Source organism: Marmota marmota, unplaced genomic scaffold (assembly GCF_001458135.2).
Source record: "Marmota marmota marmota unplaced genomic scaffold, marMar, whole genome shotgun sequence".
NCBI classification, from domain to species: Eukaryota; Metazoa; Chordata; class Mammalia; order Rodentia; family Sciuridae; genus Marmota; species Marmota marmota.
In genome coordinates this window covers 10,253,279-10,270,550 of record NW_025999900.1, presented here as the reverse complement: position 1 = coordinate 10,270,550, position 17,272 = coordinate 10,253,279, and the positions used below count along the sequence as shown (strand labels likewise).

At 39.1% G+C, this 17,272-nt stretch overlaps 1 protein-coding gene and 1 long non-coding RNA gene across 5 annotated transcripts in view; one reads left to right on the top strand and one right to left on the bottom strand.

Annotated features, from left to right (window-relative positions):
- Trim9 (tripartite motif containing 9) overlaps nucleotides 1-1,509 on the bottom strand; it is a 97,502-nt gene extending 95,993 nt beyond the window's left edge. For 2 of the 4 annotated variants that reach the window (XM_048798595.1, XM_048798599.1), the window contains exon 1: nucleotides 848-1,507. In XM_048798595.1, the coding sequence (XP_048654552.1) occupies nucleotides 848-1,330 (483 nt within the window). In that variant the 5' untranslated portion in view covers nucleotides 1,331-1,507. Of the gene's footprint in view, nucleotides 1-847 lie in introns of all 4 variants that reach the window. The other 2 variants (XM_048798597.1, XM_048798598.1) reach the window with 2 other exon arrangements.
- Nucleotides 1,034-17,272, top strand: part of LOC125615226 — a 22,145-nt gene continuing 5,906 nt past the window's right edge. The window contains exons 1-4 of the long non-coding RNA XR_007345772.1: nucleotides 1,034-1,153; nucleotides 5,962-5,965; nucleotides 7,673-7,685; nucleotides 17,043-17,053. This is a non-coding gene — a long non-coding RNA (uncharacterized LOC125615226). The remainder of the gene's footprint in view (nucleotides 1,154-5,961; nucleotides 5,966-7,672; nucleotides 7,686-17,042; nucleotides 17,054-17,272) is intronic.

Here is a 17,272-nt window from a genome sequence, read left to right as displayed (position 1 = left end):
ATCAAAAGAGTCCAGAGATAGAAATCTGTTAGGAGATGCCCCAAAGTTTGTACATACAACTACTGGAAGAGGAAAAGGTTTGAACCCTGGAGAAATGAAGTGTGGTGTTGGGAGGTGGGGGTTTCCGCTGGGAGATGCACCTGCCTGGCTTTCAGGCCACAACCGCAACTCTGGTCCTGTCACTCTAGCTTCAGGTCCCCCTCGCAGAGCATCAGAGGTCTGGACCTGAGCACCGCGTTGCCATGGCGACCACAGTATTTCCTTTCCCGTCTCCAGCACTAGGCACTAGCTACCCCTCCCGGCTGGCGCACCCAGTCTGGCTCTGGGCGGCTCATCAATATTCCGCGGGCGACTTCTACCCGGCCCGCGCCGCGCCTCGAGGCGTCAGCGAATCCAGCAGCTACAGCCCCCAGGGTCCCCGCCACCCCACTGCCTCAACCTGCCTCCTCCCCCAAGGCTCTCAGCTCAACCTGCGCTGGAGCTTGCCTGGAGGCTTTCAGCACTGGAGCGGCTCTGTCTAGCTACGCAGCACTTTTCACATTCTGGCCACCGCCACAGGCTGCAGGCCCGCGACGGAGAGGGGGCGCCCTGCATCCAGCTCACAAGCAGCGCGCCTCGGGAGACCCACTCTAAGGCATCCCCGCAACTCTCTGGGGATATCTTCCCTGTGTGCTGTATGATGTCCCCCGAGTCTCCTGCAATGCACCAGACCGGGAAGGCAGACATCGAAGGCACCCGCATTGCGCCCCCACTGGGACGCGCTGTGAGCAACAGAGGAAACGGTCTGCAGCAAAACTGGAGGATCCAAGGAGCGGGGAGCTAGGGGGTGGGTTCTCCTAGGGCTCACCTTGTGCAGTTTCCACATGGCCCCGAGAGCCTTGACTTCGTGGCTGGAGTGTTTGCCCTCTTCCAAGCACTGGTAGCACACGGGCATCTTGCACTGCACGCAGTACATGCTGTGGTTCTCTAGCTCATGGTCTGTGCAGGTGGAGACCTTTCGAGGGCTCAGTCGCCGACTCACGCGGCCCTGGGCCGGGGGTACCAGGCGGTGCTTGGCTAGCGGCCCCCGGGGCGGGTGGCAGCGCAGACGGCACGGATCGCAGTAGAAGACGTCGCACTGTTCGCACATGACGGTGGCCTCCTTGGGCNCATAGTCGGAGACCCCAGAGCCGGAGGCCCGACGGCTCTGGGGGGACTCAGATTCCGGGGTCTGCACCAGGATGTTGCGGGCGCACGCCTGACATAGATTGTGAGAGCAGGGCAGGATGATGGGCTCCCGGTAGAAGGAGCCACACACGGGGCATTTTAACTCTTCTTCCATCTCTTCCATGGGGACCTGGCTGGAAACGAGGCAGCAGCAGCTGCAGCAACGGGTTCCTCAGCTGGTGAGATGGCCGACGGGCCTGTCGTGTCCAGCACCTTGGCCAGCGGCGACAGCGGCGGCGACCGCGGTGGTGGTGGCGCCTTCCCGCGTCGCCTTGGCGCCGACTCCCTGCGATGCTCTAGCTCTGTGAGCCGCGGATCCGCTGTGCCGCGCGCCAGCCCAGGACCGCCCCCAGCTGCCCTCCTAGTCCCGCCCCGCCTATGAGTCAATGCTCATTGGACAGTGGGCGAGAGAGCAGGGCTATCATTGGCCAAATGCCCTGTCTATCTCCTCTCCTCCGCAGGCCACTGGGGGTTTGGTGGTGAACTGTGAGGGTGAGGGGAGTGTTCGCTCGCGGCTGCATGATCTCAGGAGGGGGCCGGAGTGCGGAGGCTAGGGACCGGGAAGGAGAAATTAGGCGGGATGACTCATCCCTCCCCCTTCTTCCTTCAGACCTCCGGTGCAGTCGCCCAGGAGCAGGGGGGCGTGAGAAACCCCTCCCGCCGCGAGTGAGCCGGCGGAGGGGGCTGATGCCTCTTGCCAAGAGGCGTTTGGCTTCCAGCTCAGATCCCGGCGCCGACCCACCAGGGGCAAGTGCTGAGCAGAGCGGAGGACACCCCTTTTCCCGCTGCTGGCAGCCTGAGTGGGCGCCTCTCCAAGCCTGGGTTTCCACAGGGCTTTTTGGCTTTAAGCCCGCTCTGAGAAGCCACAGAACCCCTCATTCCGGGAGCCTGGTGGCGCAGCTGTGAGCCAGGGCAGGAGTCTCCTAGCTTCTTTCTCCCTCAATCCCTAGTCTCCATAAGGAGAGGTTTAACTAGGTACCCAGTGTTCTTGGGGGAACATCAGCATCAGTTTAGATCTATGCCCGTCTTCATTTCTGGTTTTAAATTCTGTCTCTGCTGGAGGCCGCCGTGCTTTGATGTGAACGTGTCTCCATCGTTTGTCACCCTCCCTGCATCCCAAAGCCATGGCTTCATCTCGCTCAGCATCTGGCTTGAGCTTTCACAAGACCAGCAGGAACGTTGGTTCAGTTGAGGCAGGAATAGTTTGTCTATTTCTGAGTGCCTGTGGTTTAGTAACTAGCTCTGTGAATGAATCACAGTGTGACAGAGGAGTCTGAATGTTTGACTCCAAACAATATTATTCAATGTCACATGCCATGAGCATCTACCACCGCTTCCAGCACGGGGGTTTCTTTTTGTTCTGTAAGGTAATGGTGATAGTGACATGAGTGGGATGGAGTGGGTGGGGTGGGGACGAGAGAGTGATTCTAATGTTAGTTCTTAAATATTAAGCAGCCTTCTCTTTCTTCTCCCCAAACATTTCTGGAGATAATGGTTCCTGCCCCATGCCTGCAGAACTGTTGTTTTGGTGATTTAAAAGGCAAAAGAGAGAGCAAAAACATGAGACGGAGAGAAAAGAAAATCTTTGAATCAAATGACATTCCCAGGTAATAACTAACTTGAAATAGCATATGGGTGATTTTTGCTGAGTGACTCATGAAAGAAATGAAAAAGTTCTTTTCAGTTTCTAAGAAATCTTTCAAATTCCCACCTTCCAGAAAATATAACTTGATTATAATGCTGCTACATTTATAATTTAAAATCAATTCATTGTCTATAGCAGTTTTGTTTATATACATTACTTGGCTCACTCTCTGTAATAAGAAGAATTAGTTACAATTATCTCTATTTTACAGATTAATAAACTGAAGATAAGAAGACACTTGAGGCCTGGCTCTGTGGCCCATGCCTATAATCAAAGCAACTTCTGAGGCTAAGTCAGGAGGATCCCAATTTCAAGGCCAGCCTCAGGAATTTAGCTTGACCCTGTGTCAAAAATAACAAAGGGCTAAAGATGTAAATCAGTGGTAAAGTGGCTCTGGTTTCAATCCCCAGTACAAAAAAAAAAAAAAAGACACATGAGTTAGTAACTCAAGGCCAAATACTAGTAAGACTAAGACTGGTATATTTGAACCCAGCCAGGCATGTGAAAATTTGTTCCTTTGTTCATTCATTTGTCTAATAAATGCTGAATTTTACTTTGTGTTAGATGTTATGTTCTGTGTGATAAATACCCCAAATGGTGGATCATTGTTAACTAATATAATATTCTGCTTACCTTCTGTGAGAGTTTCTTTTTTTTTCTTGAGTTCATTTCTCTAAAATATATTTTCATAACCTTTAAAGAGTTTCCTCTCAGGTTACACTATTTGGCCATGGTGTTCTTTAAAACCTCCCAATGAATTATGTTTAAAGGGGAATAAAAATCTGAATGTAATTGATGATATTGCAGAAATATTATACCATTGGGGGAATATCTTCTTTCTTCCAGCTGGTGATTAGTCCATTCCCTGAAGCATGAGGATTGATAACCCTGTAATTTCATCAGTCCTGGGGTGACTGCAGATGTTCTCATTTGTGTAAAGTGCTGATTATCTTCTGAAACTTACTATTCACCCTAATGGTGTTCTTTAGCAGTTATTTGAACAGCTTTTCTATTTTTAAAAATATATGAATGTTTCCAATGAAAAATAGGGTTGATTTCCTGTTTGTTTTGACTACAATGCTTGATTATTAACACAATAGTCTCTTTGAGTCTAAAGAATGAATGTAGAGAAGAAAGGATTTTCTTTCTACATTTCCTCCTAGATCTATCTATGCTTAGTTGTAGAGGCTGTGGGGAAGGGTGGGGGGATCAGTGTAAGAAGATGGTCATATCCTCTGATACTTTTAATATTCTTTGACACACATATAAAAATATTTTGTATTGGTGGTTCAAGGCATTTGCCAAATTGGTTTCAAATTTTGTTTCATTTTTTTTTCTTTAAATGAAATTCTGAGAAATCTACTTTTTATGAAAAAATTAATCCATTAGTGTTTAATTTTATATTTGTAATGTTTTATACCATTTTTAATAACATTCATTTATTGCTGATGTTCTTTGGTATTTTAAATCTCATGATTATTATGGTGAAATATGAGGTTTTTGCTGTTTAGTACTACTACTAGAAGATGATTTTTTTCAAATTCTATAGCATTGGTAATTGTAAGAAATGTATTATTGATGCTTTGGGATCAGTAGCTGGAGGATCTGAGAAAATAGAGATTTAAGGAATCCTATGCTAAACTAAGAAGTAGAGGATAATCCAGGAGACCTAATTTATGAGTCATGGGAATGAGGAAAAAGCACACATGGAGGCAAAAAGCCACCATTAAAAAAATAATATCCCTGAACTGAAGACATATGAGATTATAGAGTGAAAGGATTTTAGAATTATAGATGGCATTGACTTAAAAAGATTCAGGCATATGTGAATATGATTCTTGAACTCTGATGAAAAAACAGAGTACATCTTACAAGCCCCTAATCAGACAAAAACAAGTTAATTATAAAAAAAAATAGAATCAGGATTTGACTTCATTATGCAACCTGGAAGTCAAAAAGAATATGAAATAAATTCTAAGGTCTATTAAATGTAAAAGAAGGCACCCTATCTTAGTCCATTTGTACTGCTGTAATAGAATACCATGGGCTGGCTAATTGATAATAAATAGAAATTTATTGCCTCACAGTTCTGAAGACTGGGAAGTCTAAGTTGAAGACACTAGCATCTGTACAGACCTGCTTGCTATATCATCTCATGGGGAAAAGGCAAAGAGAGAGGGCAAGAAGGGCCAGAATTTATCCATTTATATGAACTCTTGTCGGCCTTAATGGTATCAATCTATGAGGATAGTGGCCCCATGTTCCAAACACCTTTTAAAGGTTCTACCTCACAACTTCTCTATATTGAGAATCAAGTTTCCCAACACATGAACTTTGGGCAACACTTTCAAATCATAGCACATCCTAAGTATTTTATAGCCAACCAAGAGATCATTTGCTATTCAGGTAAAAGAAAGATATTTGCAACATAGCAATAACATATATGAGAAAAATATTAAAGAAATTTCATTTGAACCAAATGAAATGAATGTTAGCAGGGTCTCAAGATGGGTTAGGAATGAATGGGAAGTAAAAACATTCTAAGGACCTAGTATTGGGGAGAAAGAAGAAATGGGAAAGAAAAGATAAGAAATGTTTCAGTTGAAGGGATTGCTTGATATCTTCTTTTCCCCCCTCACATAATAGTAAGTAAATACTTGTATCATTAGGCCTGTGAAAGGACATAAATACTAGGACTATGAAAAGCACAATAGAACTTGCAAATTAACAAACATTAGCAAGATATTGTGTGAAATTTTATAACAAAAAATTTTTAAAACTAGAAGAATGGATATGTCCCCTCAAAATGTAACTGAATTAACCCTTCAAAGTGGAAGACTGAATAATAAACTAAACTCTATAAAAGGGATTTGAAAGATCATTTCAGGTTTATTACTAAAAAGGACAGGATGTTTGAATAGATGAGTTCTGTGTAAAAACAAGCAATTTTGGCTTTATTGAAATAATTTAAAGAAAAACAGAATGTTCCCAAGTTCACTTTATAAAACCATCATGACTTTAATAACAAAAATATTATTGTATATTTAATAGAGAACACAATAAGTAAAAAACTATGAATTAAAACTAAGTATTAGGGCATAGGGTTGTAGCTCAGTGGTAGTGTACTCACCGCCAGTGTGAGAGGCACTGGGTTCAATCCTCAGCACCCCATAAATATAAAATAAAGATATTGTGTCCACCTAAAATTAAAAAACAAAGCAAAACAAAAAACTAAGAATTAGATGCCAAAATATTAAATAGTATATCAGCCAATTGATTTAAGCATTGAATTAAATGACCAATAACTATGACCAAGTAGGGATTTTCTCAGAAATGGTAGTATAGCTAGCTGTCAGGAAAACTATGAACATAATTTATTACAAAAAAATGCAAGAGACAGAATTCCCTCTTTTGGCGAAGTGTGAGTAATTTCCCATTCATAAATTACTATAAAGCAGGATTATCTATTGGAAACAGCTATAGGCAGACAAAGAGGTTGGTAGGCAAGCACTTTACCAACTCTGTCCTTAGAAATCATAGCTATGAGCCAATGTCTACCAGATGACCATTTCTAGATTTTGGTATACAGAAGAAGAACCCAAACAAAGCCCCAAATCTCCCTGAGTTGAAGAGACAGAGATTGAATTATGAGAAGACCAAAGAGGCAAGAATTTGCAGAGGAAAGAGATAAAGAGGGAAAAATTTTCAGATATCTATATGGTGATTTGCTTGAGTCTTGGAACACAATATTTGAATGTAGGGTGAATTGCAGTAACAAATTCTGAGGAAAGAGCAATTAGTGAAATTCTAATACAAACAATTCTCAGAGCAATACAGGACCAGGAATGTTTCATGTTCCCTTCAGCCAGAATAAAGAGAACTCATTCAATATACAAAAATCAATTGTATCTATTTATACTAGCCATGTATAATTAGCAACTGATATTTAGAACCTAATCTTTAGAATACTGCTAAAAACAATGAAATCAAATACACTGAAAACTACAAAGCATTCCAGAAATAGATTAAAGATGACCTTAATAAGTGGAAAGATACACTATGACCATAGCTCAGTAGGCTTAAAATGGCTAAGATGCCAGTTTTCCCCAAGTTGATCAACATACTCATTGTCATTTCTTTTTTTTTTTAAAGAGAGAGAGAGAGAGAGAGAGAGAGAGAGAGAGAGAGGATTTTTCAATATTTATTTTTTAGTTCTTGGTGGACACAACATTTATTTTATTTTTATGTGGTGCTGAGAATTGAACCCAGCGCCCCACGCATGCCAGGTGAGCGCACTACTGCTGGAGCCACATCCCCAGCCCCCTCATTGCAATTTCAATCATAATTTAAGGGTTTTTTTTTTCAGAAATAGGCAAACATTATAGTATTTATAAGAAGGTATAAAGAAGCTAACCATCCAAAATTATTTTGAAAAAGATTATAATTGAAGGATTTGCAGATTTGAAGACTTACTATAAAGCCACAATAAGGTATTGTTTTAGTGTCTTAAGGATGGACATATAGATCAAAGAAACAGAATAGAATCCAGAAATAGATTCATACATCTAAGGTCACTTAATTGCAAGTACACATTCTAAGTGGCAGATTTGAGGAAGACTACATTTCCAGTTGCTCCATGTCTTGGAACTCAAGAAGTGGGAGTATTGCTTCTCAGCAAGGTGGGTAAAAGAGGGATTTCACTAAAATTTACTGCTGAACAATCAGAGTGTCTTAGAGACTTAGAAATTTGGGTGCATCAAACAAATAAGAAAAAGTACGTTGGAGCCAAGCTGGTGCTGGCAGTGGCAGTGGCAGCAGCAGCAGAGTGGCACTGGTTCACTGTAGAAGGGAGGGTTGGCACACAGAGAGAAACAAAATGGAAATATTTGGCACAGAAAAACCTGTAGATCAGAAAAGAAACCTGATCTTAGCTGATCCAGAGACTGCATGGTAAGCTCTAGTGTTTAAAAAATGCTCTGTGTTTCTCAACTGACAAATGGAGAACTGAGGCAGGAACCATTCTGAGAAGACCACACTGCAGTTTGTGGCTGCAGAGCCCAGAAGATCATAGCCAACATTGCCATGCTTGCCTCCCATGTGGCCTAGGGTGTACCTAGCAGAATGTGAGTGAAACAGGCACAGAAAACTCAGGGGGAATCAAGTCAGAAAAATGAAGAGGAGTCCAACTTGATTTGCCTTTGAGTCTGATGGCTTATGTGACCATGTAAAGAGGATTGAAAATCTAAACAGGCATCAAAACAGGGAGGTAAGAATATACACAGGGACTAAGTCTTTGAAGGCTATGTTCCTAGGCAGCAGAGTCTATGGAGGGTTGACTCTTCTGCCCCATGAGTAGAATTCTTGGGAGGCCCGAGATCGGCTCCCAGAAGAGATCAGCATCTGCTAGGCCCCAGGGGTATCTTAATCTAATTTCTTCAGAGAAGATACCATCCAACAAAGCCCCTAAGGTCTGATTAAACCTAAGTCCCAGCCCCACCCTGGTAGTGCATCAATATGGTCTATTTAGATAAAACTCCAACTGTCTGTGCTTTCCATTCCATCTTGCCTCACACTGGTGATAAAGGATGCTGAGAGTTATTTCAGTTATTTGTGGAGTTTTAGGTCACTCTAACTGGCAGCTCAGTGAGCAACACCAAAAAAGGAAGGTGTTAATAATCCTCAGCCCTTGAATGTTTACATGTTTCCTCCCTCAGTACCCCCTTCCCTTGCCCCAGTATATAGTCCAAAATGAAACATGAAAGAACAGTTGGGCATAGGCAGTGATCATCCATTCTCATCGACTGTTTTAACAACCTCAGTGGAAACCAGCCTTTCATTTTTCATTAAGCATCATTCATTCTTTCTTCTTTCTTTATTTCTTTGTTTATTCTTGCTATGCTGATTGGTTTGTGGACATATATACATATAGATATTTGTTCTCCCTGCCCTTCATTTTTAACATTTTTAAAAATACAGTTACTTTTCCTTGTCATTTGAGAATTAGGATTTTGGGGTTATTTTGATTTTGTTTTGTTTATTTCTCTTTCTCTCCTTTCTTCTCATGCTAATAGCCAAATTCTCTGTTCTTTCTTACTCCTTTTACTTTGTTTTTCCTATTTTCTCTTCTTTATAATGATCATTCATTACATTTCTTCTGGATTAACTCTGTTCACATTTTAAACATTCTGAACTCTCTTTTACCTTCCCATTACATTTTCTTTTCTGTTAATGAACTGTGTTTTTATCATCTTTTAGAACTGTTTGGTTTAAATAACTCCTACACATTTATGTTGTGGTTATTACTGCTGTTGATGACATAGTTGATACATGATGTTTACTTTAATGCCAAATATAGTTCACAGTTATTGCTTTTGCTAATGGCAATTGATGACCACACCTTTCCCGTTTTTGTGGTACAACTAGTGTTATAGATGCCATCATAGACACTGAGTATTTATTTTAATGCTGTACATTGTTTGAATTAGTTGTTGCTATTGTTTGTTTCTTCCTTTTTAGTGAGATGCTGGGAATCTACAGTGACACTACAAGTTCACAGAGTAGAGACTCTGCTGTTGAGATAATCTCAGCCAACAGACAGCACCCTGCTCCACAAAGTTAATAACACTGAAATTTTAGGTATACTTTAATATAAAAATAGAAAAGACTAAAAACCAAACTAATGACCAGGCCCCAAGTAGAAATAGTGAGGAGTGGGCTCTTAGGTACTATTCATGCTTATCTACTCATATAGCAAAAATGAAATTAACACAAAGACTGGATACCACAACTATGAGAAAGTCTCAGTCTAGATCATGCTAGGACACTTTGGCAAGAGAAGGCTATGCCCGATAAAGATCTACATGTAAGAGTGGAAGAGAAATCCATCCCAAATGATGCATAAAATGCAACACAGATATATAAGAAATATGAAAAAATAAGGTAACAGGTCACCTCCTAAGATTCATAATTCACCAGTAACTGACTCCAAATATATTAAAGTTATTTCATATAAATGATTGTATGAAATACAAATACAATCATTCAAAAGAATGATTATAGAAATGATCAATGAATTTCAAGAGAACACAGAGAAGCAACTGAATGAATTAAGAAAATCAATACAGGACATGAATGAGAAATTCAATGAGGAGCTAAAGTCCAAACAGAAATCCTGGAAATGAAAGACACAATAAATCAAATAAAATGTTCTGTTGAAAGTGTCTATTATTGAGTAGATTATGCTGAAGACAGAATCTCAGAGCTAGAAGACAAAGTGGCCAGTCTAGAACATTATGATAGTACTAAATAAAAGAAAAAAAGTAAGTGGGATCAGAATATATAAGAATTCTCTAACAACATTAAGAGATCAAATTTAAGAATCAATGGAATTGAAGAGGGTTGTGAGATGCAGGATAATAGCATGGATAACATTTTCAGACATGATAACAAAAATTTCCAAACCTTGAGAATGAGGTGGATGTTCACATATAGGATTTAAAACCCCAAATAAACAAGATCAGAAAAGAACCTTCCCATGACACATTATTATTAGAATGCTTAAACATACAGAACAAAGATATAATAGTAAAGGCCTCATAAGCAAAACATCAAGTCACATTTAGAGGTGAGTCAAAGAGAATCACTTCCAATTTCTCAGCACAAACTATAAAATCCAGGAGGGCTTGGAATATGTTACTAGTCCTGAAAGAAAATAACTGTCAACCAAGATTGTTAAATCCAGCAAAGCTGTTCTTCAAAACCAAGGAATAAATAAAAACCTTCCAAGAGAAGCAGAAACTAAAAGAATATGACTACTAATCCAACACTATAGAACCTACTTAAAGAAATACTCTGTATAGAAGAATTAAAAAACAAGTCTCAGAGTTCTAAATGAACAAATCTCATTTGAAGAGTAGCTAAAGAAAATTAGCAACAGGACCAATTAAACACGATAAATCAAAATGGCAGGAATTAATAAACATCCCCTCCATGATAACATTGAATGTAAATGGTCTCAACTCTCCAATTAAAAGATATAGTCTGGCAGAATGGATTAAAAAAAACAAGACCCAACTGTATTTTTTTTGCAAGTGACTCACCTTACAGGCAGAGGCAGCTATAGACTGAAAGTGAAAGGATAAAAATTGATGTAACATGTAAGCGGATCCAAGAAAAAAAAAAGGAAGAAAAGGAAAAAAAGCAGGAGTAGCTACTCTTATAGCTGACAAAGAAGAATTCAAGCCAAAATCAGAAGAGACAAAAGTTATCATTTCATACTGGTAAAGGGAACAATCCAACAAGAAGATATAACAATAATAAATATTTATGCCCCAAACATTAGTGCATCTAATTTCATAAAACAGACACTACTCAAAACCTCAGATAGACCCCACTACAATAATAGTTTGTGATTTCAACACACATGTCTCATCAATAGACAGGTTACCAGATATAAACTTGGTGAAGACTCTTTGTACCTAAAAATATTATAAATCAAGTGATCTTAACAGACATCTATAGAATATTTCACCCAATAAGAGCTACAGAATATTTCACCTAATAAAGTCTCATGGAACATTCTCCAAAAGAGACCACATTTTAGGCCACAAAGCAACCCTTAGCAAGCATAAAAATTTGGATATAATTTCTTGCATCTTATCAGATCATAATGGAATGAAATTGGAAATCAAAACCAAGAAACCCTACAGAAACTATATAAACAGATGGAAATTGAACAAAATATTTTGAATGATGAATGGGCAATAGAATAATCAGGAGAAATTTAAAAATTCTTAGAATCAAAGGAGAATAGTAATACAATATCCCAGAACCTTTTGGACATGATGAAGGCAGTTCTAAGAGAAAAGCTTATAGCTGTGAGTGCTTACATAAAGAAAAAAGAAAGAGCCTCCAAAACAAACTAATGATATATCTCAAGCCCTTTGAAAAAGAAGAAAAAAAAAACCTATTCTAAAACCAGTAGAAGAAAGGAGGTAAAATCAGAACCAAAATTAATGAAATTAAGACAAAAAAATACAAAGGATTGATAACATAAAGAATTGTTGTTTTGTCAAATGGTGCTGGGAAAACTGGAAATCCATATGCAACAAAATGAAACTGAATCCCTTTCTCTCGCCATGCACAAAAGTTAATTCAAAATGGATCAAGGAGCTTGATATCAAATCAGAGACACGCCGTCTGATAGAAGAAAAAGTTGGCTACGATCTACAGACGGTGGGGTCGGGCTCCAAATTCCTCAATAGGACACCCATAGCACAAAAGTTAATAACTAGAATCAACAAATGGGACTTACTCAAACTAAAAAGTTTTTTCTCAGCAAAAGAAACAATAAGAGAGGTAAATAGGGAGCCTACATCCTGGGAACAAATCTTTACTCCTCACACTTCAGATAGAGCCCTAATATCCAGAGTATACAAAGAACTCAAAAAATTAGACAATAAGAGAACAAACAACCCAATCAACAAATGGGCCAAGGACCTGAACAGACACTTCTCAGAGGAGGACATACAGTCAATCAACAAGTACATGAAAAAATGCTCACCATCTCTAGCTGTCAGAGAAATGCAAATCAAAACCACCCTAAGATACCATCTCACTCCAGTAAGATTGGCAGCCATTATGAAGTCAAACAACAACAAGTGCTGGCGAGGATGTGGGGAAAAGGGTACACTTGTACATTGCTGGTGGGACTGCAAATTGGTGCAGCCAATTTGGAAAGCAGTATGGAGATTTCTTGGAAAGCTGGGAATGGAGCCACCATTTGACCCAGCTATTCCCCTTCTTGGTCTATTCCCTAAAGACCTAAAAAGAGCATGCTACAGGGACACTGCTACATCGATGTTCATAGCAGCACAATTCACAATAGCAAGACTGTGGAACCAACCTAGATGCCCTTCAATAGACGAATGGATAAAAAAAATGTGGCATTTATACACAATGGAGTATTACTCTGCATTAAAAAATGACAAAATCATAGAATTTACAGGGAAATGGATGGCATTAGAGCAGATTATGCTAAGTGAAGCTAGCCAATCCCTAAAAAACAAATGCCAAATGTCTTCTTTGATATAAGGAGAGTAACTAAGAACAGAGTAGGGACGAAGAGCATGAGAAGAAGATTAACATTAAACAGGGATGAGAGGTGGGAGGGAAAGGGAGAGAGAAGGGAAATTGCATGGAAATGGAAGGAGACCCTCAGGGTTATACAAAAGTACATACAAGAGGAAGTGAGGGGAAAGGGAAAAATAATACAAGGGGGACAAATGAATGACAGTAGAGGGGGCAGAGAGAGAAGAGGGGAGGGGAGGGGAGGGGGGATAGTAGAGGATAGGAAAGGCAGCAGAACACAACAGACACTAGTATGGCAATATGTAAATCAATGGATGTGTAACTGATGTGATTCTGCAATCTGTATATGGGGTAAAAATGGGAACTCATAACCCACTTGAATCAAAGTGTGAAATATGATATATCAAGAATTATGTAATGTTTTGAACAGCCAACAATAAAAAATTAAAAAAAAAAAGAATTGTTGTTTTGAAAAGACAAACAAGATTGACAAGCCGTTATCTAAACTGACCAAAGAAAAAGAGAGAAGACCAAATTACAATAATTAGAGATGAAAAAGGGAAATCATCACATTCATCATAGAAATCCAAAGGGTCATTAAGAATATATTGAAAACTTATACAATAAATTGGACAACCCAGAAGAAATGGATACATTTCTAAACACATAGGATCTTCCAAAATTGAATCAAGAGGATATAGAAAACCTAAACAAATCAATAACTAGTTATCAGACGCAATAATAAAAATTCATCCAACAAAAAAAAAGTCTGGGATCAGATGGATTCTCAGTTGAATTCTATCAGACTTTTAAAGAAGAACTAATGCCAATACTCCTCAGATTATTTAATGAAATAGAAAGGGAGGGAATACTTGAAAATTCATACTATGAAGCCAGTATCACACTCATACCAAAACCAGATAAGGTCATTAGGAAAAGGTCATCAAGGAAAGAAAACTACACACCAATATCCCTGATAAACTTAGATGCAAAAATCCTTAATAAAATATTAGCAAATCACGTTCAACAACATATTAAGAAGATTGTACACCACGACCAAGTTGGTTTTATTCCAGGAATGCAAGGAAGTTTTAACATACACAAGTCAAAAAAATGCAATTCATCACATAAATAGAATTAAAGACAAAAATCTCTTAGTCATTTCAAAAGATGCAGAGAAAGCCTTCAACAAAATTTAGCATCCATTTATGATAAAGTCATTGAAAACCTAGGTATAGGGGGCACTTACCTTAACATAAGAAAGGCTATCTACAAAAACCCAAAGCCAACTTCAGAATGAATGGGGAAAAACTGAAAGCATTCCCTTTAAAATCTGGAATAAGACAATGATGTCTGTTCTCACTGCTTCCATTTAATATAGTACTAGAATTCTAACCAGAGTAATTAGGCAAGAGAAGGAATTAGAAAGGATAAAATAGGAAACAAAGAAGTCAAATTATCACCATTTGCAGAAAATATGATCCTATACTTGGAAGAGCCAAAAAGCCCAGCAAAAGACTGCTCAGAGCTAATAAACAAATTCAGCAAAATAGTAGGCTATAAAGTCAACATACAAAAATCAATAGCTTTCCTAGATACAGACAAAAATCTGCTGAAAAAAGAAATCAGGAAAACAATCATTCACAATAGCTTTAAAAAAATACCTAGGAATAAATCTATCCCAGGAAGTGAAAGACCTCTATAATGAAAAGTATACAACAATGAAGGAAGAAATTGAAGATGACCTCAGAAAATTCTGAGCTATATGGATACAATTATGAAAGTTTAAAATATACCTGCTTTCAATTCAGCAGTTTTATTGATAGGAAACTATGTTATTAAAAATATCAACATGTAAGAATAACTGTAGAAAGATGTTTATATTGTCTTCAAGCTAGATTTAAAAAAATCCAATAGCTTTCACTGAGACTGTCATCGTTGAATAAATTATATTGCATCCATACCATAGAATATGATGAAGTCACTGAGAAAAATAAGATACATATGAGTATATACAAGATAATTTTGTTTTTAGTAGGCTGACTTAAATATTTTCATTTGACAGAATTTTAAGATAACCATGCAAGTAAGTATCTGTAGATCTAGGTATTTTCCTTTTACCGTGTGTGTGTGTGTGTGTGTGTGTGTGTGTAAAACATTGCCACTCATAAACTGAGTTTACTTAAGTAGAGTATCTTAAATTCTGTATGCTGGAAACATACAATAGGCTTCCACTGTCTTCCTCCATCTCCACCTAAAGGCCTCCAATTCCTGGCCTTTCCAGGTAGCCATGATTTACAAATTGCTTTTCATGCTTTTGTAAGTTTCTACATGTTCATATAATCATATGCAAATCATACGTATATAGAGAGAGGGAGAATGAAGACAGTGCTTTAAGAAGGGGTTTCAGAGTTCTCAGTCCATATACAGCCAGCTCCATTCTCAGGGCACCAGTTGAGGCTGGACATCATGGTAGAAGAGTGTAGCCGAGAGAAGCAGCTCACAATGATCAGAAAACAGAGAGAGAAATACCACTGGCCAGATACAACATATGTACCCCAAAGCCATACTCCCAATGCTCCACCTTCTTCAGCCATACCCCACCTGCCTCCAAGTACCAATCAGTTAATCCCATCAAGCGGTTAATTCACTAATTGTGTTAAGGCTCTCACAACTCAATCGTTTCCTCTCTGAACCATTTTGCATTGTCTCACACATGAGCTTCTAGGGGACACCTCACATCCAAACCATAACACTAGGCAAAATGCTCTACCAACTGTGTCCTCAGAAATTATAGTCCTTTTCTTCTTAAGATTTCCAATACAAATCCAAGGCCATTATTACTTATAATGTTCCCATGATGCTTGGTAAATTTCTCTACATTCTGCAAATTTCAAATATTCTCTCCTGATTTTAAAATGAAGTCTGCTAGAAAAATAAATTGGTTAGCAGAATCCCTTTTCTTTAGGTGTTTAGTAAATGCTGCCCCAGGTCTTCTGTAATATTCAAGTCTCAAAGTCAGAAGTTATTCATACCACAGTTTCTTTTAAATTGAGATATTCCTGCTTTGGGTAATGCTAGAAGACAATGAGTATAGGAACTCTTCTCTGAGTTTTGAAATTAGAAACTGAAAGATTGAATATGTTAGTTAGGGGGCTAGACAAATAATTCATTAATATACTGGAGATCAACTTAGCCAAGATCATTATATGGAAGGTAAAGTTTGAAGGATGGTAGACATTACCCATGCTTAGCAATATCTAATTTATTTCCTGGGCATATGGGAGAGACATCACATCCCAATCCATTACTTTAAAGCAAGATTTTCTAACAAGTTATATTAAAAGATACATTTAGAAGTGATGTGTATTGTTCCAAACTGAGTTAGTAAAAAGCCCCAACACACTGTTATGGAGAATATATTGAGATTCTCCTGACCCATGATGCCAAAGCTGCTTAGATAGTCAAATCTCCACATAGAAAGCAATTATCAGAATCATTGAGTCACTGTCTAAAGAAGAACAGAGGAGAAATTAACTTTTGGTGTAATAAAGCCAGAGATGTAAGGGTGTGCCTTGCTATAACATAGTGGATTCAGTGTTTGGTGGGGGTTTGCTTTGCAGTTTATAGATAGTACCTTCTAGCAGTGTTCTAATGTAGTGGAAGAGAAAAATGAAAACTCTTAAGTCTTTTACATAAGGTTACTAGTCCCATTTATGAGGGCTCCAATCCTATGTCCTAATCATTTCCCAAGGTTCACCTCTTTTTTTTTTTTTTAGAGAGAGAGAGAATTTTAAATTTATTTTTTAGTTTTCGGCGGACACAACATCTTTGTTTGTATGTGGTGCTGAGGATCGAACCTGGGCCGCGCGCATGGCAGGCGAGCGCGCTACCGCTTGAGCCACATCCCCAGCCCCCAAGGTTCACCTCTTAATATCATCACCTTTGGGTTAGATCAACCCTAAAATATTGGGAGGCCACAAACATTCAGACCACAGTATAAATGTTTTTAGCTGCTTTATTTATAATTGTATATCCTTCAATAGGTGAATGGATCATACAACAGAATATTATTCATTGATTCAAAAGAAATGAACTGAAGATGGCCGCTGCGTACGGGGGTTGCTGAAGTGCTGAGCGTGGTGCTCAAAGCAGCGGCTATAATAGAGATTTCCCACAGTCTCTTAGAGCTTTCACCGTTAATCTGTAGCGGACCACTTTGCCAAGGAGTAGGAAGAACAAAGAAATCAAAAAAGAGACGCTTGGATGCTCAGAGCCGCGGGCGCTTTGCTCCCATCTGCTTCCTCTTTCGCTTCGCTCCGGGCGGAGAAG